Below are 25,760 nucleotides of genomic sequence, written 5' to 3' on the forward strand. Positions count from 1 at the left end.
AAAAGGGTGCCAGCTCATTGCTCCTCACCCAGGAGCACAGCAAAATTGGGGTCCCATTCGGGAAGTTAACAATTTGGAGTATCTCATCTGGGATCATAACAAATTGGGGGGCCCCACTCAGGGACCAGTTGTAACAATGGTGCACACATCCATTGAAGTTGGGACTGGTGGACTTCCACTCTGAATGGCCCACTGCTCAACAACGAAATTTATTTGAAAAAGGGTGTGTACCAATTGGAATAACCTTTGCTGTTGGTAGATTAAATCTACAAATCAGATCAAATCTACAAGTCAACGAAGAAACAATAAAATCTGTTATTTAAATAAAAATAATGAAGATACCAAGAACATCCAATTATTCCTGCTCATGATTGGTCCCTATTGTTCCTATTACTGCAACAGCTGACAAAATCTTCCTTTATATTTAATTAACATATGTGTAACAAACTAACATTAGATATGGTTTGAACAAAACTTGTAACATTTTCTGGTTTCAGTGGACTTTCAAAAAATACACTCTCTTGTCCTTCAATGTCACAGTGAAAGCACATATATAGCTCACATTTATCTTATACAAAAGATACAAATCAATAGTTTAACTTCCCTGCCTCAGCTGAATGCTTTCTTTCTGGGTCTATTTAATAATTTGAGGCTGTGGGTTTGAAATTCACAGCAGAAACTTCCTTAGGTTTACAACAGAAGTCATATTCCTGTAACCAAACAAAAATAAATATATGTAGGATGGAGCTAAATGCCAAAATCTGTTCTGTTTTAAATCAAATCAAATCTTGCTTTGCTAAACTTTCCGGACGTTTTCTTGCCAAACTGCAAGGAGGATGAGAATAAACGCGCAAAAAAGTATGTTTACAACTGAGTTATTTTCCCCAAGCTTTCCTGTCTGCCGTTCACCTGTTCACATGTCAGACAATCTTTTCTTTTGTTACTTCAACAAATAAGGATGGTTATGTGCCGGTGTTCTCTAACCATTCCATACACAATGCTGAGGCAAGACAATAAGCTTTCAATGCTGCTCTGAAATAAGTATCCTCCTTCTGTGCTGTAATAATTCTGTGATATGTTCAAGAACAACTCAGTCATTCTTCCTGATTTTTCTCAACACTGCCTACAAGGGATAACCAAAATTAGAAAGTTACATAGTTTCAAATTTAAAGTCATTCCACATTATGCACAATAGATACCTCACCTAGCAGGTAATAATAAATCATCTGTCTGTATTAAAATCCTCATGACTGCAGCCCCTCTTGATGTTAAATTTACTTCCTTTCCGGTGATACTTAGCAATCAATTCCAGCTTGCCTTGCTTTCAATAGGTGTTATGACCAGTGCAGTTGGTAAAGCTGAGTTATTTAAAAATCCCAGAGGGAAACTTTAAACAACTGTCAGAACCTATAATTTTAAGTGTTATGTTTGAGATGCAATTCTAAATTCAGGAATCAGACAACCAGTTCTTGAGGTTTTATATTAAACTAAATTAAACATTTAGTAAATTTACAAAGGTTAAAATATATATACATATGACTATAAATTACTACTATCATAACTTTTAACAAATTCCCAAACTAATCTCCATTAAGGCAACAGCATAGACTTAACCAGACACCAGGCAAAGCATTTTCACCTTACGAATTCAAAATGAGGTTCTTTTCACTTTGGTTCCTGTGGAGACAGTTGGGGGCTTACAGCTGTCTTTTGATCTCACATTGCCTCTGCTCTGCACACACAACACGGCTGAAGTTATACCTACCGCCACCCATTGAATGTAAATTCTCATTGTATCACCAACCTCTGAACTAAACCTCTCTAACAATAAAACCCCTTTCATAGTACCAATTTTATTAGTAATATAAACATATTGTTTGGTATCTGCTAGATAGGTGTCATTTTTCACCCCACTTCTTGAATGGTCTATTCAAAAAATGCAAATACACGCTATCTCTCTTACATGTCAAAACTAGTACACATCAAAGCACCCAGACCAGCTGGCTTTAATCCAATTAAGACACACCCACAGACCAAACCTCTATTTTAAAAGAAAAGTATTTTCCAATAATATTATTTACCTTATTAGCTTCATGACAATAGGCAAGGTTGTACCATCTCCTTCACCATTACTTCAAGCTTTGGGGCCTCCAACAACAACAACCTTTCTAACTTGCACCTCCAAGTCGCAGAGACTCCCGCAATTGCTCAATTATATTAATTAAAGCAGTTTAGTGCCACCCGCACCCCTCCCCTCTCCACAATTCCAAACTGCAAATCTCTCCTCCCCTCTGCCAAAGACCCAACATGGTATCTTCTCCCAAACTGCTGTCTTTTTCCAGCTGCCATTTCAACCTGTCCTTCTTATCTTCCTACTTAAGGAAACTGCTCCCATTGCTCTTCTCCTACAGCTACATGTGCCCACCATCTGTATTGTGCCACACTGACTGCTTTCTCTATTTACACCACCACTGCCTGGTCGCCTTGTGCCAGTGACTCCTACTTCAGCTACTGCTGGGCTGCTTCCTTCTGTTCCCACGCGCGATGCTTAACTTTGCTTGTTTCACTGTCACTTTACCAGTGTACTTATTTATTGTATGCTTTTTCAAGATAAGTATGAAACACTCAAGCTATCCAGTTCATCAAATGTAAACCTCTACACTGTAGAGAGTCTAATTATAGAGCTGGATGCATTCCTGCTGAGAACATCCTCCATTACACTGTTCATGCTGGACACATTTCCCTTTTATACTGGCACCAACAGCCCACCTCCAAACCAACCGCCAATCCTTAATCATCCCTCAGTATCTTTATATAATGGGCTATCATAGTTATGTATTTTTTAAGAATTATCATAGCTCCTCAAAACATCCCAAAATACTGAATAACTAAAATTACATTGGTATAACTGAAGTGTATTGTTGCCATGTCAGTGCTGCTGTCCTATTGGTGGCCTACCAGCTTGTGATTAAGGATGGTGTATGTTGCCAAAGCAATCTTATGAAATACTGTTCTGAGTTAAATGCCATTAAGTAGGATTGACTTTTATAACTGATGAAAAAATGTTTTTAGGGAAACACAGCAGCAAGATAACTGCACAAATCTGCTAATATATCCTGTATTTCCTACAATGGACTACTCAGATTGACATGTGCATGTACCTCATGTACAAGAGGCATTTTTTTAACATTTCTTTTAAAAAGCACCATGTAATTTTGGCCAGAAGGTAAACAATTCCGCTGGCAACACTTCTCCACTATTTGAAACTAAAGAAAATCACTGGCTTTTATTGAAATATGTGAAAATGAGTTTCTTTGAAATTTATGGCTACTTGCCAATCGCTAGGGCGCAATGCCTGGAAGGTAGTTGGCAAAGTAGTCACCTTTCCACAACATTCCCTTTTTAGGAATTTGTTTCGAAATGAAGATGTATTAGAATCCTTTTGAATAAAATCATCTTTCCTGGTCACCCAGTCTCTCCTTTTTGACTGTGTATGATAAATTTCTCTTTTCATTTAACAAATTCCTTGGAGGAACCCCAAAACAGTAACTTTACCCTTGAATGGGAAGGTCTTTACAAATCAAGAGAGCAATTTACAAAAATATACCAGAGGTTCCAAATTAGTTGGCGCTTTTATTTATATGGGGGAATGCAGTTGCAATATTATTGCACATTTAATGGTACATGCCTTTGAAAACAAATCATTCTGAAAGATGGCACCCGATACCTTAAGAAATTTGGGGTTAGGATTAAATCCAATCACAGCATTTCTGCAAGTGTTCCTCTGAAACTGATCCAAGAAATTCTTAATTAAATTAATATTGGAAAAGCTATGTTGAAAGAAAATAAATCAGGAATCATGGAATTGTAAATAGCACAAAGACTACTTCCAGCAAGTTTTATCTTTTTGCGAGTCAGATCATTCTAAGTTTAAAGTCTAAAATTCCCATCCTCATGTTTAATTGCCTACATGTGCCTCCCTCTCTCTCTCCATACACTAGACTCCTCCCCCCAAACTCTCCACACCTCTGACTGGTCATGCAGTTCTCCTTCCTTTGCCCTACCATTGGTAGCCATACATTCAACACCTTGCTCCAATTTTTGGAAATCCCTCTCTAAGTGCCCATGTATGTCCACCTCCCTCTCCTCCATCAAGACCCTCTTCAAAGCCTACCTTTCTGACAAAACCTTTGGTCACCCCAAACAGTATCTGCTTCTTTAGCTCAACGTTTTTCTGATTATATGTCTGTGAAACACACTGGGCCATTTTTCTAAATTAAAGGCTCTATTTTTATATATAATATTTCAAGTTGTTAAGTTTACTTTATGTTTTACAATATTGCTTAATGTCTTTCCAAATACCCTTTTGTTTGGTGTCTTGATATAGCTAGCAATTTATCTTAGCCATGTCCATGCAGTTTAATAATAAATGTAATCCCCAACTAATATAGAAACGTGTTCCCATTCTGAGGTTTGTAAACTATGTTAATATCCTGTCAGAAAGTTTCTCCATACCAGCTACATATTTCTGATTTCCTTCCTCTCTACAGGAAACTCATGAAAGGAGGATATGATCCTATAACACCTGTTAGATTACCACTACTTTCTGTTCAAATCTCAAGGTGATGGATTTAGATCAGTGCTAGTAAAGTTGTTTCCCTGGAGTGCCTCACAGAGACAATCTGAATGGCTGAGTAAAGTGAGAAAAAGCATTGTGCCATATACTGTACCACTAGAGTTAGTATATGCACATTGTTCTTTCATTCTTTCAAGAAACTTGCTAATCCCTAATATATATATAGCCCACAAGCAATTGAGGACAACAACTGCAACAACATGAGCAAATCTATTAAATTCAAATGAAAAATAATGCATTTTTCAAAGGAGAGAGAAACTTGATATTAAAGAGCACATCAGTTTGGAAACCACAGCAAAGCTTGAGTGACAAATTTGAATCATAGAATGATACAGTACAGAAAGAGGCCGTTTATTCCATCATGCTTGTAGCTCCTCTTTGGAACGGCTATCAAAGAGTCCCAACTCCTTTGTTCATTTCCCCATAGTGCATCAAATTTTACTTTCAAGTAATTATCTAATTCTCTTTCGAAAGTTCTGCTTCCATCACCCTTTCAACCAGTGCATTCCAGGCCATCATAATTCACTACATTGGATGGCCCAAACAGAATGCAATGGCAATGATTAAGCTTGGAATTGATTTTCCCCATCTGCCGAGAGATCCCTATTCATATTCACTTTAGGAAAAGGGCTGAATATCAAATCTGAAGTTTAAGTGATCTCAAGAAAATCAACAGTTTCCATATCTGTGTATCTGTGGGGCAAGGACCTGCAGGTAAAAGTTTGCGCAGTGAAAGTATGTCAACATTGTATCTCGCTGAACTGGAACAAGTATTGAAAATGCTTTTCTTCTTGTTCAGCTACTTACTGGAATTAGGCCTAGCAAAAATCAATTGCCTGTATTTTGCTTTTAGCTACCTCAAAGAAAAATGCCCACAAAGATCCAGATCTTTGACAAGGTTTTCACCTTTCCCAGTGGCAGTTTAAATCTGGCGCTAAGTCGGGGGGGTGTCTTTCCATGCAGCACCGGTGATGTTAGTAAACAAACAAGCAGCCAATCACATGGAAGTATTCACACACAGCAAACCATGAAGTTAAAAGCGCTTAATAGCCTTCGTTCTGAGTTTAAGTTTTCCGGTAGCAAAATATATGCCGATTGGATTAAGATAGAAACTAGAATAAAGACAAATAAACTTTTTAGAAAAAGAAAAACATTTTTTTTAAAATGTGGAATGTAGTATTGTGGAGAAATGATCTTCCACAAAATAAAATTAGCTTTCCAAAGCCACTGAGGGCGTTTAGCAGTAATTACAAAGTTAGTACACTGTTGAAATCCCAGGGCAGAATTATATGTCCCATGGGCGGGCGCAAGACCCAATCGGGTGTAAAATCGTACAAGATGAAGCTGGGTGAGCGTCCCAGCGTCATCAAGCACTCGGGCAATACTTCGCTCGACAGGCACCCACAGAAGTCAGAAGCGTGCCCGCCAACAATTAAGACCATTAATGGCGCAATTGCCTGTGGTTTCTCGTGGCCCGTCCAACCTTATGGTTGGCAGGTGGGAGAATCGGCCTTTACATCTTTCATCAAAACTCATCCAAGGATGGGATGAAATTTCCATTAGGAAATAAAATAAAAATAAATACCTGGGCACAGCATTTTTATGAGGTATGCTTTCAGGTGCTCCATTGTGATGCATGGACATTTTTTTGCAGCTTTTTACAGCTTTATTTCATTATTTGCAGGTCTGCAGCTCCCTGAGGCAGCTGTCTGCCTTCAGGGAGCTCTCACAGCACTCACCCGCACCCACAGTGGCGTCGTCACCTGCCCTCTTCCCGTCCCCACTCCGGCAGCCTTGAGCTTTTCAGCACATGTTTCACGCTGACTGGCCGTTAATTAGCCAGCCAGTGTGAAATCGTAGTCGAGGGGTCCATTTCCTGGTCACTCCCAGGCCCACCAATTGCGCGCGTCTGATGACCGAAAAATTCAGGCCCCAGTTACGTCTCATTCAAAAAGGTATGGCTGCCAAAGGTAGGGCAAAGGAAGGAAAGTTACATGACCAGTAGGCTCAGAGGAATGGAGAGTTTGGTGGGGTGGGGGGACTTCAAAAAAAATTTAAGCAACTTCAGAGGCTGAAGTAATTGTTTTATTTGCAATTTTTTCCTACATATCAGAATCTCCTCAAAAGTTACACATTAATAATTTTAATCATATTTTTCCACATAGTTTATCTCAAGAAATACAAATACAGATATAGGTGTTATACATTACTTTAAAATAGATTTATTTGAGCGCAAAAAAATTGTGGGAGGGTTTTAAGCTTTTGGGAAAAAGATGATGTCCTCTGTAAAGTGCAGCTAACTTCTCAACTAAATGCCTTTTTTGATTAAAAATATTTGCATTATAGGCAACAGGTATAATGTTTTTTTTACATTTACAAGAGCAACAGTATCCCTCAAATATATTAATCTGAGCTCTCTTCCTCATATTGATCATTTTGTTTTATAAAATGTGCAATTAAGTTTGTTGTATTCTACCCAAAATACCTTTTATCCCAATAACTATTTCACTTGTAGAAGTGACAGGTTTAATAAAATTTAGTATATGAAATGACTGTCTCTTTAGATGTTCTTCAAATTTAGGGATATTATTTATTATGGAAAGGAAGATAAAACACATTAACCGGATAATCAAGAACAAGGCCAAAACTCAACCTTTGGTTTTCAAGTAGTGACTAGCTTGTAAAAGTCAGAAGCAGATCATCGGCAAATTCAAATTAAATAACTTCACCCTCAAATGTATTTTCTACAGCAAAATGTTATTTTTCTGTTAACATTTTGTGTCTGACTCTAAGACTGTAATTAAGCTTTCGAAACCAATGTTTGATCTTAGCCAAATTCTGATCTTCAAGTGTTTGGTTTCCAATGTTTAGTCTTGATATTGAAAATCTGTTCCCCTAACAACCACATTATACATAAAATCAGATGGAAGCATTTAAGTAGATGGTGATGAAGATGAATAATGAAATGATTCTAGCAGATTGCTTGAAAATCCCATCTAAATATTTACAAAAAGCATGGCACAACCCATAAAATGACCATGAACCGCAAATATTTATTATTATATGATTAAAAAATGAGTACTTGCTTATTTCTTTTTTTTTGTTGAGATTAAATAATGCATAAAAATGCATATCAGCCAAATGCAGTCACTCAAGTAGGTCAATGTAGCAGCCATATTGCAATCAGCAAGATCCCACAAACAGCAACTAGGCATTAGTTTTGGGAAGAATGTTGCCCAGAGTACTGGGCCAAGTCTGAACAAGTAATGAGAAATCAATTTAACATTGTATCCAAAGACAATGCAACATTCCCTCAATACTGCACTGAAGTTTCAGCTGGGATCTTGTGCTCAAGCCCTGGAATGGGACTTCAAACCACAATCTCCTGACTCAGAGGCATGAATGCCATCCAATAAGCTATCAAACAGAATGGAGTAAAGTGATTAGAATGGGCGGTGAGGAAGTCGAGAAACAGACATTTCCCTAAGAAAGAAAATCATAGATAGACAGTACAGGCTAAAAAATCTAACCATTGTATTTAATGCATTTCTTGAGAGCAACATCATTCCACTGTTTGGAGTGGTTTAACCAGCGATCTGATACTTTGTGGTTTAAACTCCTTCAAAGAGCTGAAGCTTACAGCAAATGGAGATATCTATTGTGCAAAGAGGTACTGCAATATGGAGGTGAACATCATAATGCAACAGAATAAAGTCTTTACTGGTGAACAAATAGCAACTAATGTTCCCAAAAAGTGAGGACAAGATATAAAAGGCACATATATAACACACATTTTTTGTCTACATAGAATAAATTCTCTTGGTCCTACATATTGTGTGGACTTCATTATCAACATCAACTCCTTCATCACCCAATTTACCTGTACTTGCTGCATCCAAGTGGTCCAGTACGCACTGACACAAGACCAGGAAAATCTACTCATTACTTCTCTTTTTCTCTTTCTCAATTTCTTTTGGAAAAATAGACAAACATCCCATTTTAAAATAACTACTGTAATTTTTTTTAGGGGAGTAATATGCACAAGCATTACTTAACTGATCTAATTTCATGCATATTTTCCCTGCCAGTCAAGCAGGAGAATTTAGTATAAACTGAGCCACTGGGAAGCTGGTAGCTATTTAAACTGAAAAAATATTTTATCTTCTGTAGGAAAGACTCAGTCTAAAAATGTTGTGCATATTCATACTGTAGATCAAGTTTAGACAGTCTGAAACAGAGCCAGCACCAATTGTTTAATCAGTATATCTCATGTCCTATGGAGTAAGACCCTCAGCAAACTCATTCCAACTTATGGCCCAGTAATGTGTCCTTCAATCTCCCAATGCTGGTCTTCAATCATTCTTCTATCTGCCAAAATTAGGGCGTTCATTTGAGCCATTCTCTCTCTAGTGCTAGGTGGCTATATCCCTCCACATTTTCTCCACGAACTCAAAAATTTCTTTTGAGTAAACTTTCAGTCATCTCCATTAACCCTTCTGTTACTGATTGCTGCATTCTGTGAAGTGCCTTTGGATCCTTACTGTGTCAAAGGCACTATATAAATGCTGCTGACCAATCAGCTCACTGAAAAGCAAAATTTGCAGTGACACTTATTTCTTATATAAAATAGCATAGGCAGATCGTACCTTTGATAGGACCTTCTGATTGGCAACCATCGTGATGAGACCTGCACAACAAACCAATGCACTGGAGCTAGAGAGTCCGGAACTGGCTGGAATTGTACCATCAATCACACAGTTCATTCCACTGGCAATGAGGTTGAAATGTTCCTAAGAAAATAATTTTTCATAAAATAAATTTTATCTCAGTAGGTAAATCAATAATGCCTCTTTCATATATAGAGTTTAAAATATGTATTTCTTAGAAAATATTAACCCTCCAACAGCAGAGAAAATAGTTTTGAATGTTTTTACGTCACAAAGAGAAAGGGAAATTGAGAAAGGAGTGAAACATGTAGAACAAACAAAAAAATTAGTAAGAGAGGAGAGTTGTGCTGTAGTGTGTTGATCTACTTCACAGAATCACACAGTGCAGAAGAGGCCCTTTGGCCCATCGAGTCTGCACCGACATGTGAGAAACACCTGACCTACCTACCTAATCCCATTTACCAGCACTTGGCCCATAGCCTTGAATGTCATGACGTGCCAAGTGCTCATCCAGGTACTTTTTAAAGGATGTGAGACAACCAGCCTCCCACCACCCTCCCAGGCAGCGCATTCCAGACTGTCACCACCCTCTGGGTAAAAAAGTTTTTCCTCACATCCCCGCCTAAACCTCCTGCGCCTCACCTTGAAATGGTGTCCCCTCATGACTGACCCATTAACTAAGGAGAACAGCTGCTTCCTATCCACCCTGCCCATGCCCCTCACAATCTTGTACACCTCAATCAAGTCGCCCCTCAGTCTTCTCTGTTCCAACAAAAATAACCCAAGTCTATCCAACCTCTCTTCATAACTTAAACGTTTCATCCCAGGCAACATCCTGATGAATCTCCTCTGCACCCCCTCCAATGCAATCACATCCTTCCTATAATGTGGCGACCAGAACTGCACACAGAGCTCCAGCTGTGGCCTCACCAAGGTTCTATACAACTCCAACATGACCTCCCTACTTTTGTAATCTATGCCTGTGCTGTTGAAGGGTCATTCAGACTCGAAACATTAACTGTGCTCCTCTCCGCAGATGCTGCCAGACCTGCTGAGTTTTTCCAGAATACTTGGAGAGTTTGATAGAACTAGAGTAGGCATCATTAGATGGGATCAGAATAAGGGGAAAAGCAAAACAGCCTCAATCAGGGTTAATGTGCATGTATGTGAATGTACGGAGTGTGGTTAATAAGACTGGTGAACCATGGGCACAAGTTGGCAAATGGAATTATGATATTGTTGATATAAGAGGCCTAGCTCAAAGAAGGGCAGAACTGAGTGTTAAATATTCCTGGGTAGAAGGTGTTTAGGAGGGACAGGAAAGGAGAAAAGGGAGGGGTGGGGTAGTGGCAAGATTGATTAAAGATGGCATTACAGTACTAGAGAGAGAGGGTGTTCCAGAGTGGTCAAGAACGAAATCTCTCTGGCTAGAGGTAAGGAATGAAAAAGGTGCAATAATATTGATCAGTGTAGTATACAGACCATCAACTATTGGAAGGGATCCAGAGAAACAAATTTGCAAAGAAATTACAGGGAGGTGCAAGAATTATAGAATAATTATAATTGGGGACTTCAATTATCCAAATATAGGCTGGGATAGGAATGCTGCAAAGGGGCAAGAGAGGTGTTAGTTCCTGGAATGTGTTCAAGATCATTTTCTGCAGCAGTATGCTTCCATTTCAACAAGAGGGCAGGTGCTGTTGGACCTGGTTCTGGGGAATAAGTTAACCCAAATGGATCAAATATCAGTGGGGGAGCATTTAGGGGACAGTGGCCATTGTATCATCAGGTTTAGGCTGGCATTGGAAAAGGGCAAGGAACAATCCAGAGCAGGGATAATTAAGTGGGGGAAAGCCAACTTCGAAGGGATGAGAATGCACTTGAGTTGAGTGAGTTGGAATCAAATGTTGGCAGAAAAGACGATGGCTAAATAATGGGCCACCTTAAAAGAAAAAGTATTACCGGCAATGCCAAGATATATTCCCTTGAAGGAGAAAGGTAGGACAGATAAATCCAGAGCACCCTGGATGACGAGAGAGATAGAAGTGAAGATGGAAATGAAGAAGTGCGCATATGACAGATGGCAGGTAGAAAATACAATAGAGAATCAGGCTGAATATAGATGGACCAGAGGGGAAGTGAAAAAACTAAATCAGAAAAGCAAGGAGAGAGCATAAAAAGAGACTGACAGCTAACATAAAAGGGAATCCCAAGGTCTTCTGTAAGCATATAAACAATAAAAAGGTGGTAAAAGAAAGAGTAGGGCCAGTTAGGGATAAAAAAAGGGATTTGCACGTGAAGGCAGGAGAAATAGTGGAGGTATTAAATGAGTACTTTGCATCTGTCTTTACAAAGGAAGAGGATGCTACCCAGGCTGAGGTGAGAGAGGAGGTAACTGGTGCACTCAAAGAATTTACAATTGTGAAGGAGGAGGTGTTAGAAAGGCTATCTTTACTTGAAACAGATAAGGTACCAGGACCAGATGAGATGCATCCAAGGGAAGTGAGAGTGGAAATTCCAGAGGCACTAGTGATAATCTTCCAGTCTTCCTTAGACATAGGGGTGGTGCCAGAGGGCTGGAGAATTGCGAATGTTACACCCTTGTTCAAAAAGGGGTGCAAGGATATAGCCGGCAACTACAGAGCAGTCAGTTTGATTTCAGTGGTAGGGAAACTTCTGGAAACTATAGTCCATGACAAAATCAATAGTCACTTAGACAAGTGCAGGATAATTAAGGAAAGCCAGTATGGATTCATTAAGGGAAAATCGTGTTTAACTAATTTACTGGAGTTTTTTGAGGAGGCAACAGAGAAGGTTGATAAGGGCAACACTGTTGATGCAGTGTATATGGATTTTCAAAAGGCATTTGATACAGTGCCACACAGCAGACTTGTGAGCAAAATTCTAGCTCATGGAATAAGAGGGAAAGTAGGCACTTGGATAAGGAATTGGTTGAGTGGCAGGCAACAGAGAGTAGTGATAAATGGTTGTTTTCAGATCGGAGGAAGGTTTGTAGTGGAGTTCTCTAAAGAAGGTGCAGGAACAGAGGGACCTCGGTGTATAAGTACATAAACCATTGAAGATGGCAGGGCATGTTGAGAGTGCAGTTAATAAAGCATAAAATATCTTAGGCTTTATTAATAGGGGCATTGAGAACAAGAGTAAGGAGATCATGCTGAACTTGTATAAGACACTAGTTCGACCTCATCTGGAGTACTGCGTCCAGTTCTGGGCACCATACTTGAGGAAGCATGCAAAATTATTGGAGAGTACAGAGGAGATTCACAAGAATGATTCCAGGGACAAAGAACAGTTGCTATAAGGATAAATTGGAGAATTTGGGGCTGTTTTCCTGGGAGAAAAGAAGGCTGAGAGGAGTCTTGATAGAGGTATTCAAGATCCTGAGGGGTATGGACAGGGTAAATAGTGAGAAACTGTTACCACTCAAGAGAGCATCAAGAACTAGAGGGCACAGCTTCAAAATAATTGGCAAAAGGAGTAATAGTGATGTGAGGTAAAATTTTTTCATCCAGAAGATGGTTGGAGGCTGGAACGAGGGGGCAGGTTCAATTGAGGTATTCAAAAGGGAATTGGATTGCTATCTGAAGAGAAAGAATGTGCAAGGTTACGGGGATAAAGCAGGGGGGTGGGATTAGGTAGAACGCTCTTTCAGGGAGCCTCTGCAGACTCAAGGGGCCGAGTAGCCTCCCTTTGCACTGTGAATCTGTGAAAAAATGGGATCATCTTATACAATGAGGTCGACTTATATGCCACAATCTCCGGTGCATATCACAAATTTAAAATTACAGCTCGTACATCTATTTCATCACTATCATCCCTCAGTATCTCAGTGTGTAGACCTTCCAGACCTAGTAACTTTTCAACTTTAAGTTTCATTAACCCTTTGATTTAATAGTTTTTTTTTAATATTGATATCTCTTAATTGCTCTACATCCTCCACTGGTCTCAAGTTCTACTTTCATCTCTCTTGTAAATACAATGGGAATATGTTGAGAACCATTTTTATTCTCTGTATGAGATTGTTTACTTTGTTTGTCTGCACCTCTGAAATTGTTTTTTTCTCCATCTGTCTTTATCTTTAGTCTGTGTTACAATTATGAAGTTTATAAGATTATGATGTTTTGAACTATGTCTTTAAATTTAGGTTAAATGAAGGAGGTCACCTGACTATTCTGCCTGTTGCCTAGCCTGGCTAATTAAGTCAAAAGGTTTGCTGAGCTAGGTGTGAAGTTCTCACACCTGGGAACAAGAGGGCAAGGGCAGCTGTGCTAACCGGAAATAGACTTACCAGCTCCAAGTTTTTGGACAGAAGAGAAAAGTGAGAGGAAAAGAACAGCAGTTGGTGTGGTCAGCAGAGAGAAGAGGCTGCAGGTTCTTTATGAGCTCCCAAAGCTGGTTGAAGGAGTATGACAGTCTCCAGTTGAGGAGACGCATTCCACAGCCATCTAAGGAATCTAGGAGATTTGCCCGCCATGGGGAGAAAAAGAATCATTGGACCAAGCTTTGCTGCTGGTAGTGGAATAAGGAAAATCGCCAAAAACTGAGGAAGTGCCTGAAGACAGTCACTTGAAGTTACTATTTGGTGAAATGGGAAAATGTGAACATATTGGAAGCTGGAAGTGAGTGTGGACTGTTTGCTATAGGGACTGTAAGTCTGCAGAGGGTATGATGTGTGCTAAGTATAAAAAGAGGTGTGTTCCTTTCTGTAGTTTTAAGTTGCCTATAAAAACATTATTTAGTTAAGTGTTTTTAATCATTTGCTACAGTAAAAATCTTGAAACATGAAATATTGTGTCATCCTTTTCAGTTATTAACTGGAAGTTCAAATTTGTTTTTTTTTTAAAAAGTTATCAGTCTCCATGGGAATCATAACATCTATAAATGCAAACGTAATTATGGTCACTGCTCTTAATGAACTCCTACCTTCAGATCATTTAATTGCTTCAAGTTCATTCCGATGCCACCTTCAGTACTGTATAAACCCTAAATTACATTCCTGAATGCATGATTGAACCAGCTGCCAATTGATTAAGACCTGTATATATCTGTCAGAATTTCTCCCACCTTTGGGGGAAGTATTTCTCCTCTTCCTGGCAACTGCTGCTTAGCTGAGATTAAGATTTCATAATAGGCGAAATTATGAACCCTTCCCCATGTTGATCACTTATCATCCCAGTTTACCTCTGCGTAGTTAAAATATGCTCCAAGTGGGGGATGTCAAGAATGGCAACAAGTTAAAGCTTTTACTAAGGTCTGAAGAGACAAAATGTTTCCAAAGCTTTATTACCAAAAATCATGCAACTGTACTTGGATTGAATAGTGTGTGCAACCTCAGAAAATAGTTGCACTGTGAGTATGTTCTCCCAGGCAATTTTTTTCTCAAGCGAAAAATCTAAAAATGTACTCGCCTGAACTTTATTGAGAAAAATCTAAATTGATGCAGATGAGGTAATGGCTTCTTCTGACTTTCCCCTTAAATATAATACTTCTGCAGTTAGGTAGTATCAATACTTTCATTCCAGTTGATAGGCACGAAATAAATATAGCTATTCTTACAATAGCTTCTATTTTTCTACAATGTAGTCAGGCTACCCAAAATATTGTACTTTATATTTTTCACCTTCATAGCAAAGATTCCGTGACAGAGCTATTTTCCCATAACTCAACTAACCTCTTTAAACTGGTTGGATCTGGCAGTATTTGGAGAGGAAAATGCAATTATAAGCAATATATTTTACTCAAGAGTAAACTGGGTATTTAAGTCTTAAGATCCATTGCTTAGGTCAGGACAGTTGCACAAATAATAATACGGAAATGCCTCCAGTGACCAAAAATGTTGCCCTTTGCCAACATACATACACACACAAATTCCCTTCAAACTAGTTCTTTTTGGCAAAAACAGGTTTTAAAAAAAAGAAATGCTTGAAATTTTAAGTAGAAAGTGAACGGTTGTATCTTATAGGACTTTACCATAGCGAAATTAATATAAAGCTTTAAAGTACTTCAGTAAAATGTGAATTTGAATGGAAGCAACCTTTTTTGTAATGAAAATTAGTGATATGTTTGCAATTTCCTTGCCAGCACTATAAGCAAATTATGACCTAAAACATAGATGCCAGTTGTTTTGTCCTACAACTGTAGCCAAACCCATATGAAAAATAAAAGTTTGAGTAATATGTCTAAGCAGGGCTGATCCACAGGGTTCGTCTCTTGCATGAATATAGCTTATAAAGCTATCACGCAATGTTTCGCAAAGTGCTTTGGTTTCAGAAGAAAATGAAGTCTGCCAAGTATTGCTTTACTCATATCCCAAAGGAGCTGAAAATTCAAATTAATATAAACAGGCTATACCCTTGGAACCCTTTAACACTCTTTGTTTAAATTGCTTCTTTTAGTCTGTAACATTTCAAAATTACTTCTGGGACCTGCCATTGTATTGTAAGTACCTGCATTGTGTGGCCCCAGCGCAATGTACTGGTATTCTGCACTATAGGAGCTTAGGGAGGAGCTTGGGGTTTACTCTGCGATTTCCCCTATTATGAAATCCTAATCGCAACTAAGCAGTCGCCATGAAGAGGGGAAATGCTTCCCCCAATGGTGGGTGTAATTCTGACAGAACTAATAGACCCATAGGTCTTAATCAATTGGCAGCTGGTTCAATAATGACACAAAGGCACCTAGGACCAGCTCATGTTGAACATTAAAAAGTGCCACTATATGATTCCTGCAGCATATGGAAATCTAAGGGCCCAATCAACCATTTCTGTCCACATTATAAATGTTGATCTTTGTCTGGACGGGAAACTAGGTTTTGGTGATATCAACAATCAGTACAATTGTGTTTCTTTGAATCTCTCTTTCCTACACATTATTCATGACCATCCTTTGAGTTCCCTCCCCTCCCCCACAGGGATCAAATGCATAGTTACTATATCCTCCCAAAATAGTAAAATTAAAATACCAAGGCAAATTTAAAGGATTATTTTAACTAGCAATTTGCTAGTTTGTCACTGGCCACAAGCTCTCAATGTGCCACCTTCCAATACCCATAAACTTAATTTGGCACAGAAATACACCTGACATCTAGACACTCTGAGGAGATCCAAGGAGGATATACAGGACATAAATGGCTTTCACAATTCAATGGAATTATCCCAAAAATGGACAAAGACCATATATATTTAGTGCTTAGTTTGGAGTTCTCCTTGGAAATTTGTTCAACCATGTTGACATTGAGTTTGACTATACCAAGGGGAAAATGAGAAGCAAAATGGGGTTTTTTGGAGGGTGAAGAGTTGGCACTCCTTTGTTCAACCATACAGTCCTTTTTCCTCTTTCACATCTTCCACACTATTCGGGTTTAGTGTGTGATACCGGAAAATGCTTTTAGTTGCTTCAGCAAGTATGTGTGAACACTCTGTTACGATAGGCAGACTCAGTTGCTTGCTATTATGTCCTGTCCAGATACTGAAAGTTCAACTCTTACGACCACTTCTGAGGAGTTGGGCTGATAGTTTATCCACTTTTGTTTAAAAAGGCTGAGGTCTTGCAATATCTTCAGCTCTCTCAGGATAAGGAAAGTATTCAGTTACTGAACTGTTTAATTTATCATTGGCCTGTCCGGCTCTCTGCCTTATATAGTACTGAAGTGGATTTCTTTTTAGGGAAATCCAGGGCTGTGCTGGAACAAGTTCACCGTTCCAGTGTTCCCGTATTATTTATTTTTTTAAAATCTGTCCATACATATAGGTCAAGATGTGGATTTGGAAAGAAATGTCAATTTTTCCATATTCTGCATGCTTTTTTTTGCAAATTCATCCATCTGGGGCATACAACTCTGGATATTCCACCAACAATGGGAGACAGGCTTCTGAGCAGAATAAGGTGGACGCAATCCCAGCCACAGATTGAAGAAGTCCAAATCTATCATGCATTGCAAGGACAATGTCTTCTCAAAGACATTTCCAGCACACCCCTTTTTAATCAGTGACTTTGTTACATTTATTTTACTTTCATTTCCATGAATTCAGTGAGCATCTGGCAGATTAAAATCATTGACATATCAACTGAAACGTGTGAACCATTTGTCTCAGTGCATATAAACTGATTCCTGGAATAATCTGAGGAACAGTAAAAACAAAAATTCAAGCTGGCATCTATCCATGTATATCCTACACACAAAAACAGAACAAATCTAACCCAACCAATTACTACTATCAATCTCTCAATGATTAATTAAGTAATGGAAAGGAGTTATCAATAATTCCATCAAATGACACTTACTCACCAATAACTTGTTCACCAATATTTAGTTTAGATTCCACCAGAACCACAGTGCACTAAACCTCATCACAGTCTTTATCCAGGCATGGAATCGAGAGCTGCATGCCAGAGGTGGGATGAGAGTAACTACCCTCAATCTGAAGGTAGCATTGAACCAATTATTGCATAAAGGAACCTGAGCAAAACTGAAATCAATGGAGATTAAGGGAAAAATCCTGCAATGGGAGGAAATCATACAGGATGCAAAACAAAATGCTGTCATTTTTAGAGACCTAGGCATCACTGTAGGTGCTCACTGGGGAAGCAGCTTTTGATTAACCAACTCCAGCTGCTTGTTCGGTGACCTTCCCACGTGGGGCTATTTGCTGATGAATCCTCAGTGTTTAACTCCATTCACAACTCCATTCACAACAACATGAATAAAGCAACTGATGCCAACCTACACAAGGCTCTGGATAACATTCAAGCTTAAGCTGACTAGTTGCAGCGCTTATTTACGTCAAAGTAATGATCATCTCCAACAAGTAAAAGCTTGGTTATCTCCCCTTAAACTTCTTCAACACCACCATTGCCAAAAAGTGCACTATCAACATCACTAATCAGAAACTTAAGGGTTCTAGTTCAGTGTACAGTCAGCTGTGGCTCAGTTCATAGCACCCTCGCCTTTGAATCTGAGGGTTGTGGGTTCATGTCCCACTCCTGGAAAACCAAGAACTGTGATTGTACTCAAAAGAGTTGACCCTTTCAAACCCTTTCCCCCATCTACAAAGTTTGAGTCAGGAATGTTATGGAATAATCAGCATTAGCCTCGATGGGTGCGGCCACTCAACACTCATGAAGCTTAACAATATCCAGGACAGAACAATTTGTTGCCCATGTTCCAAAAACAAGTATTTTAAAAAGCTTAATTTTCAAATGGAACAGCTTAATTCCAAACTGCTGTTGGAAAAAACTACAGAGGATTGAATAGTTTCTATATTAGTGGAAATGCCCATGGAAATCTATTACAGAATTGTGGTCATGTTAGAGTCTCTCCATTGTCTGCTAAACTACCACTTGATCAAAGAATGAGTCACTTAATTGGCCTAATAGCACAAGGTGATTCACAAATCAATTTCGCAAATGCCACCACAGTAAACAGAGTATGTTTGTTTTGCATTCAGCTGACAGTACCAGGTTTGATGCCAAATTTAGGATTATAAGACTTCACCTTTCTCAGGGAATGATGCCCGTGGACCCATTCCGCTCACCAGCACCCCTTTCCCCCATGTCCTTAACTGATAATCTGTTGATCTAGGAAGGTAGATTTAAACATTGTGTGTAGGCGCAATTTAGCTTATGCTTCCAATTGTGCTACACGGGTAGGGCTTACCACAAGTACCAGAAAAGTCAACTCCTAAATGAAAAAAGGATGGAAAGAACTTGATGTAGTTTGTCTGTAGAATGCAACCTAATTGCCTATCCTTGCAACTATGCTGTAGAATTAAGTCATCATTGTGCAGAATTGACTGTTAAATGCTAGAGGCTGCATTTTTTCTTTGAATTTCGTTGGATTCTTGTAATTGTTACATTTTCTTTAACAAACTTTAAATATACAGCATTTTAAACCCCTTATTTTTAGCAACACATAATTCTTTAAATAAATGAGAGTTGGAAGCAATTATAATTAGAAATTAAATAACTTAGAGTATAAAGATTTGAACAAATTTACAATGTACTTTTTAGATTAACATTTCTATCCAGAGGTTTTGTTCTAAAAATGCACAAGATGCTACATACAAATGTGTTTCTACTAAAAAGACAATCTTTTATTGTTTTGTACATCTTTAAATGGATAGAAACATTCTCATAGTAAGAGATTTGCAAAACATTTGCTGTGAAATTAGTATCTTTATTGCAATAGTACTTCTTTAAATCCCCATCTCATGGTCGTCTATTCTTCCCATGCCATTACTCTCATTCAATATACATCCCATTCCTTTCATCCCTCTATCATCATCCTATCTCACAACCCATCCCTTCTTCCTATGCCGCTCCCATCCCCCATTTCAATCCTCCTATGCTATGCCATCCCATTCCATATCTCCCACAAATTCCCAACCCTCAGGCCATGTCCCCACATGCTGTCCTCCCACCCACCATGTATTTATGCCTGAAATTTTGGTTTTATTCAAATCAGGAACCACTTTGTATCTATTTATTTGCTATCTATAGATAACAATGCACCAGAGACATGGATTTATCACAACGTCACATTTTGTGTTTCACTCGGCAGTATTACTTAAAGATTTTATAACACAATATGGCCAAACTGCAAAAAAAGGTAAGCTTTGTCTGGAACCCAGGTTTCATTCCTCTTGAAAATCTATGTTCTAGGTAATTGTTTTGCTTTGAGACATCGTTCATGGTAAGTCAGTATGTTTCTAAATGATTATAGACTCCCTTGATTGCCTGTTCGCCAAACCATCTTGAGGATCTCTTTTGCAAATCTTTCTTCCCGTGAAACAAATTCAAGTTCTCAGTTAATTAGGGAATCCAACAGTGGAATCCAACAGTTGACCATTCTGTGAAACAGTACCCGAAAACATTACAACATTAATTTAAAATAAACATGGGAAAACATAATCCTGTGATTTTTAGTTGTCTTTAATAAATGTTATAATGACAACTGTCAAGTATTCATTCAACATAAGTATTTTAAGTTTATTTTTCATTGTTACGATTTCTCATTTCACTACACATTGAAGTTATCCCATGCTCCTCCTCAAGAAACATGTTTTTGTTTAGTCTTAAAACAAATAAAACATTTCTATCAAACCCCATGATGAGGTGATTTGTGATCACAAATATAGTGGTCATGGATTCTGAGCTGATGAGTTTGTGGAAATAACTATTGAATTTAATCAGACAATGAAGTATAAACAGACTGAATGGCTCAAGGCATAATGTGCTAATGAGCATATTTCCACAGAATCTTAGCAAATAGAAACAGACCACTTGGCCCATCAGGTGATTTTCTCCTCACAAACCATCCAGTCCAATCCCACTTTCCTGTTCATAACTCTATCAAGCAACTATGTAATTCCCTTTTCAAAATACCAATACTCTGCTATTATTAATTGTTGAAGCAAAGAATTCCACACTAACTACCTTCTGTGAAAATACATTTTTCTAACCTTTCTTTTAATTATCTTAAATTGGTTCCTTTCATACTGACCAATTGAACCACCCTCACTATTTATCCTATTGAAACATTTATAATGAGACTATGTTGCACCTATCCTGTTGCTTTTTAAAATATCCCAAAGTTGTGCACAATATTCCAACTGCAGCCTAACTGACAGTGTGTAAAGTCAATATTACTTCCTTACTTGGAAAAACAAAAATTAGTTTGCCTTTTTTATGACCTTACAAACCTACATTAACATTTTTAATGATCTGTGTGTCGCTCTGCCACTCTGCTCCATTTAAAATATTACTACTTCCTTCTGCTATTTCTACTTCCAAAATATATTACTTAACATTTTCTCTATATTAACCTTAGTCTGCCACCTTTCTTCCCATTCTCTTGACCTTTCTATGTCTACCTACAGCCTTTCACAGTCCACGTGATGATTTGTCATATCTTCCAATTTGATGCATTTAGCAAGTTTCAATATTGTCCCCTCAATGCCAAGTCCAGCGCATTTATGTACATATGCTAAATAACAGCAGCCCCAACACAGGCCCTTCCAAAATATTATTCACCATATCTTTCCTTTTTGCTGCTACCCTTTGTCTTCCACTAACTAAGCATATAGTCACATTCTGTCTAATTCCAAGGCATAAGCCAACAATTCTTGCGTGAAGCTTATCAAATGCTTTCTAACAATAACAACTTGACTTTAATTTAATAACATTTTCCAAGGTGCATGGAGTTATCAAACAAATTTGACACTAAGACACACACAGGGATATTAAGCCAGATGACCAAAGGTCTAGTCAAAGAAATGAGTTTTAAGAAGCGTCTTAGAGGAGTAAAAAGAAGTAGGGGGCAGTGAGATGTAGGAAGGGAATTCCAGATCATAGGGCCTTAGCAGTTAAAGACACAACAATCAATGGTGGAGTGGTTAAAATTGGGAATACTCAAGAGGCCAGAATTACATGAGCACAGAAATCTCAGACAGCTCTAAGGCTGGAGATCAGCAAGATAGGATAGGCCAAAGCCATGGGGAATTGGGGGATTTGTAAACAAGGGTGTGGTACAATTTGAGGTTTATAAGATTATGATGTTTTGGTATTGTATCTTTCAATTTAGGGTAAATGAAGAGGATCATATGACCTGTTCTGTAGTCTGCCTGACAGTAAGCCTGGGTGGATTGATTGTTGGAAATCAAAGGAAGGCTTGGATTGTTTTACTGAGAAGAAGGTGCAAGGTATTTATGCTGGAGACAATGGCATTAGTCTCTGATTTTATGACAATTAGACTCTGAGTGTCCCAAAGTCCCAGAAAGGTGTTGTTGGTATCAGCTGTAAACAGCTGTAAACTGTCCATTTATTTCTGGGATGAACGGGAGTTGAGATCAAAGTTAGCTAATTAGCATCTCTATCCAAAAGCAAGGTTAATTCACATTGCCATGGGGAAGAGGGGACAGGGAGCCATTTTTGAGATCAGGTCATAGGCTTCCCTACAAATCAATGAATATCACAGACAGAGAGAGAAGTTCTTTGTGGTCAGCTGAGAGAAAAGGCTGCTTGGTTTTGCAAGCTACTACATCCAGATATGGGAGAGAGATGATCTCCAGTTAAAGAGACACACCCTGCAGCCATCTAAGGATTCAGGAACATTCATCCTGGCATGGCCAGGGGTGAGAACAATCATCGAAGCAAGTTTAATTGTTGGTGGTGGATTTAAGAAACTCTCCAAAAACTGAGGAAAGGGCCTGAAGATGGTCACTCAAAGTTACTACCCAACAGAATGGAGATATGGGAACCCACTGGAAGCAATTGTGGGCTGTTTGCTAAATGGACTGTAATTCCATGGAGTATGTGATGGGTGATAAGTGTACAAGGGACATGTCACTTTCTGTAGTTTAAAGTATAAATTGCCTAAGAAAAAGGAAATAGTGTTTAGTCAATTGTGTTTTTTAGTCATTTGTTACAAGGAAAAGTTTTAAAATGTGAAATCTTGTTGTGTCATTCTTTCAGCTAATAACTAGAAGTTTGATTCTCTTTCAAAGTTGTCGGTCCCTACAGAGATCGTAACAGATGAGAATTTTAAAATCAAGGTGTTGCTTAATAAGGAGCAATGTGGGATAGCAAGCATAGGAAAGATGGGTGAGATTGGTTCAAGCTAGGACATGAAGATGAGTTTTAAATTATCTGAAGTTTGCAGAGAGTAGAATTAGGGAGGCTGGTGAAGAGTGCATTGAAATAGTTAAGTCTAGAGCATACAAAGGCATGTTTGAGCATTTCAGCAGCAGAGCTAAGGCAAGGGCAGAGCTGGAAGATGTTCCGGAGTGTCCTCGGCCCAACCATCTTCAGCTGCTTCATCAATGACCTTCCTTCCATCATAAGGTCAGAAGTGGGGATGTTCGCTGATGATTACACAATGTTCAGCACCATTGCGACTACTCAGATACTGAAGCAGTCCATGTCCAAATGCAGCAAGACCTGGACAATATCCAGGCTTGGGCTGACAAGTGGCAAGTAACATTCACACCACAGAAGTGTCAGGCAATGACCATCTCCAGCAAGAGAGAATCCAACCATCGCCCCTTGATGTTCAATGGCATTACCATCACTGAATCCCCCACTATCAACATCCCTGGGGTGGCCATTGACCAGAAACTGAACTGAACTAGCCTTATAAATACTATGGCTACAAGAGCAGGTCATGCGACGAGTAACTAACCTCCTAACTCCCCAAAGCCTGTCGACCATCTGCAAGGCACAAGTCAGGAGTGTGATGGAATACTCCATACTTGCCTGGATGAGTGCAGCTCCCACAACACTCAAGAAGCTTGACACCATCCAGGACAAAGCGGCCCGCTTGATTGGCACCAGATCCACAAACATTCACTCCCTTCACCACCAATGCACAGTAACAGCAGCGTGTACCATCACAAGATGCACTGCAGGAATTCACCAAGGCTCCTTCAACAGCACCTTCTAAACCCACGACCACTACCATCTAGAAGGACAAGGGCAGCAGATAGATGGGAACGCCACCGCCTGGAAGTTCCCCTCCAAGTCACTCACCATCCTGACTTGGAAATACATCACCGTTCCCTCCCTGTCGCTGGGTCAAAATCCTGGAACTCCCATCCTAACAGCACTGTGCGTGTACCTATACCATATGGACTGCAGCGGTTCAAGAAGGCAGCTCACCACCACCTTCTCAAGGACAACTAGGGGTGGGAAATAAATGCTGGCCCAGCCAGCGAAGCCCACATCCCATGAATGAATTTTTAAAAAGATGAAAACAAGTAATCTTTGTGCTGGTGCAGATATGTGGTGTGAAGCTCATCAGAGGTGCAAATATAACAACTAGGTTGCAAACAGACTGGCTCAGCCTCAGACAGTTGCCAGGGAAGAGAAAGGGAGTTGGTGGCAAGGGAACAGAGCTTGAGCTTAGAACTGGACACAATGTCTTCAGTCTTGTCGATACTTCGTTAGAAGAAATTTCTGTTCATCCAATACTGGATGTTGGACAAGCAGTTTGAAAACTTAGAGAGAGAAGGGTCAAAAGGGTGGTAGTGAAGTAAAGCTGGGCATACATATAGAAAAATGTAAGAGGCACACAAATTATTTTTTGCTGAGCTGCCCCTCCCCCAATGATTCATACCCCATGCACTTGCACCACCCCTGCCACCCCACCATTGCTGAAACCCTCAAACCTTTTGAAACCTCCACACATGACTATTCTGATACTCTTCTACCAGCCTCACATCTTCCACCCTCTGCAAATTTCAACTCATCCAAAATTATGATAATGACCAAATATTCTGTTTTAGTGAGATTAGTTGAGGGATAAATGTTGGCCAGGAACCAAGGAAAACTCTCCTGCTTTGATTCAAAATAGTGCCAAGGAATTGTTTACATCCACCCAAGAGGACAGATGTGGCCCTGTTTTAACATCTCATGCGTCATATGGCACCTCTGCCAGTGCCGTGCTCCATCAGCACTCGATCATATTTTCACTAAACCATACAGAAAAATAAATTGTTTTACATTACCTGAATTCCTTTAAATCCACAAAGAAAGTAGTAGTGCCACCGAGGTTTAGCTGTGTCAATGTGGACCTCGTTTATATGAACATTATAGTCCCTATAGAAAAAGAGACGGGTGTTAGAGTAACTATGTTATAAAGCATAGCTAACTGCTGCCACCTACTGCTTTGTAACAAAGGTTGCCAATGAACTTTCCCTAATACAAGTTCCAAAAGAAAATCCATCAAGGTATTTAGTGGGATCTAGGCTTAATTTAAAAGCTATCACATGTTTTAAACTAAATCCCTGGTAGCTGTGACAGGCAGCAGTGTGGGCCTTAAGTGACTAACTTAATATAAACATTTTACAGTTGGATATTTAGCTTTTGATATCCCATTGGATTTTGAAAGAATGCAGAAATACAGGATACATTACATTTTAAGTCTTCAAAGGATTTTATATATCTCACCAATTTCATGATCCCTCTCTTCCCTGTTGCCCAAAGGCTCCTTCATTACAAACCTTCCCAGTTACCGGAGTGGGCTGGAGATACACAAGCAGGCCAATCCTCCTATATAATGTAAAAGGTCCATATCCATGCTCTAGATTCAGAAGACCTCCAATTGTCACAGTGAGATACAACCTCAAATAACAGCATGAGTAAGATCAGAACTCTGTGTGAGGAATGTGCAAGACTCAATAAGCTACTTATTGCTCGATCACCTGCAGCAGTTCAAGAAGGTGGCTCACCACCACCTTTTCAATGACAATTAGGAATAGGCAATAAATGCTGGCCTAGCCAGCGATGCCCACATCCCATGAACAAATAAAAATATGGCCATATGCAACAGAGCTTTGGATGACCTCAACTTTAGAAGGTAGAATGGGGAGACCAGCCAGGAGTTCATTGGAATAGTCAAGCTACAGGTAATAAAAGCATGGATGAGGGTTTCAGCAGCAGAT

The 25,760-nt window shown here is 39.2% G+C and overlaps 1 protein-coding gene across 4 annotated transcripts in view; it reads right to left on the reverse strand.

The window, feature by feature from the left end:
• Positions 1-25,760, reverse strand: part of galk2 (galactokinase 2) — a 110,472-nt gene that overhangs the window by 70,831 nt on the left and 13,881 nt on the right. For 3 of the 4 annotated variants that reach the window (XM_078530270.1, XM_078530272.1, XM_078530274.1), the window contains 2 exons: positions 24,825-24,915; positions 9,283-9,426 (listed from right to left, as the gene is read on the reverse strand). In XM_078530270.1, coding sequence (XP_078386396.1) covers positions 9,283-9,426; positions 24,825-24,915 — 235 coding nt within the window. The remainder of the gene's footprint in view (positions 1-9,282; positions 9,427-24,824; positions 24,916-25,760) is intronic. The other variant, XM_078530273.1, reaches the window with a different exon arrangement.

Source organism: Cetorhinus maximus, chromosome 26 (assembly GCF_964194155.1).
Source record: "Cetorhinus maximus chromosome 26, sCetMax3.hap1.1, whole genome shotgun sequence".
In the NCBI taxonomy this organism is placed as follows: Eukaryota; Metazoa; Chordata; class Chondrichthyes; order Lamniformes; family Cetorhinidae; genus Cetorhinus; species Cetorhinus maximus.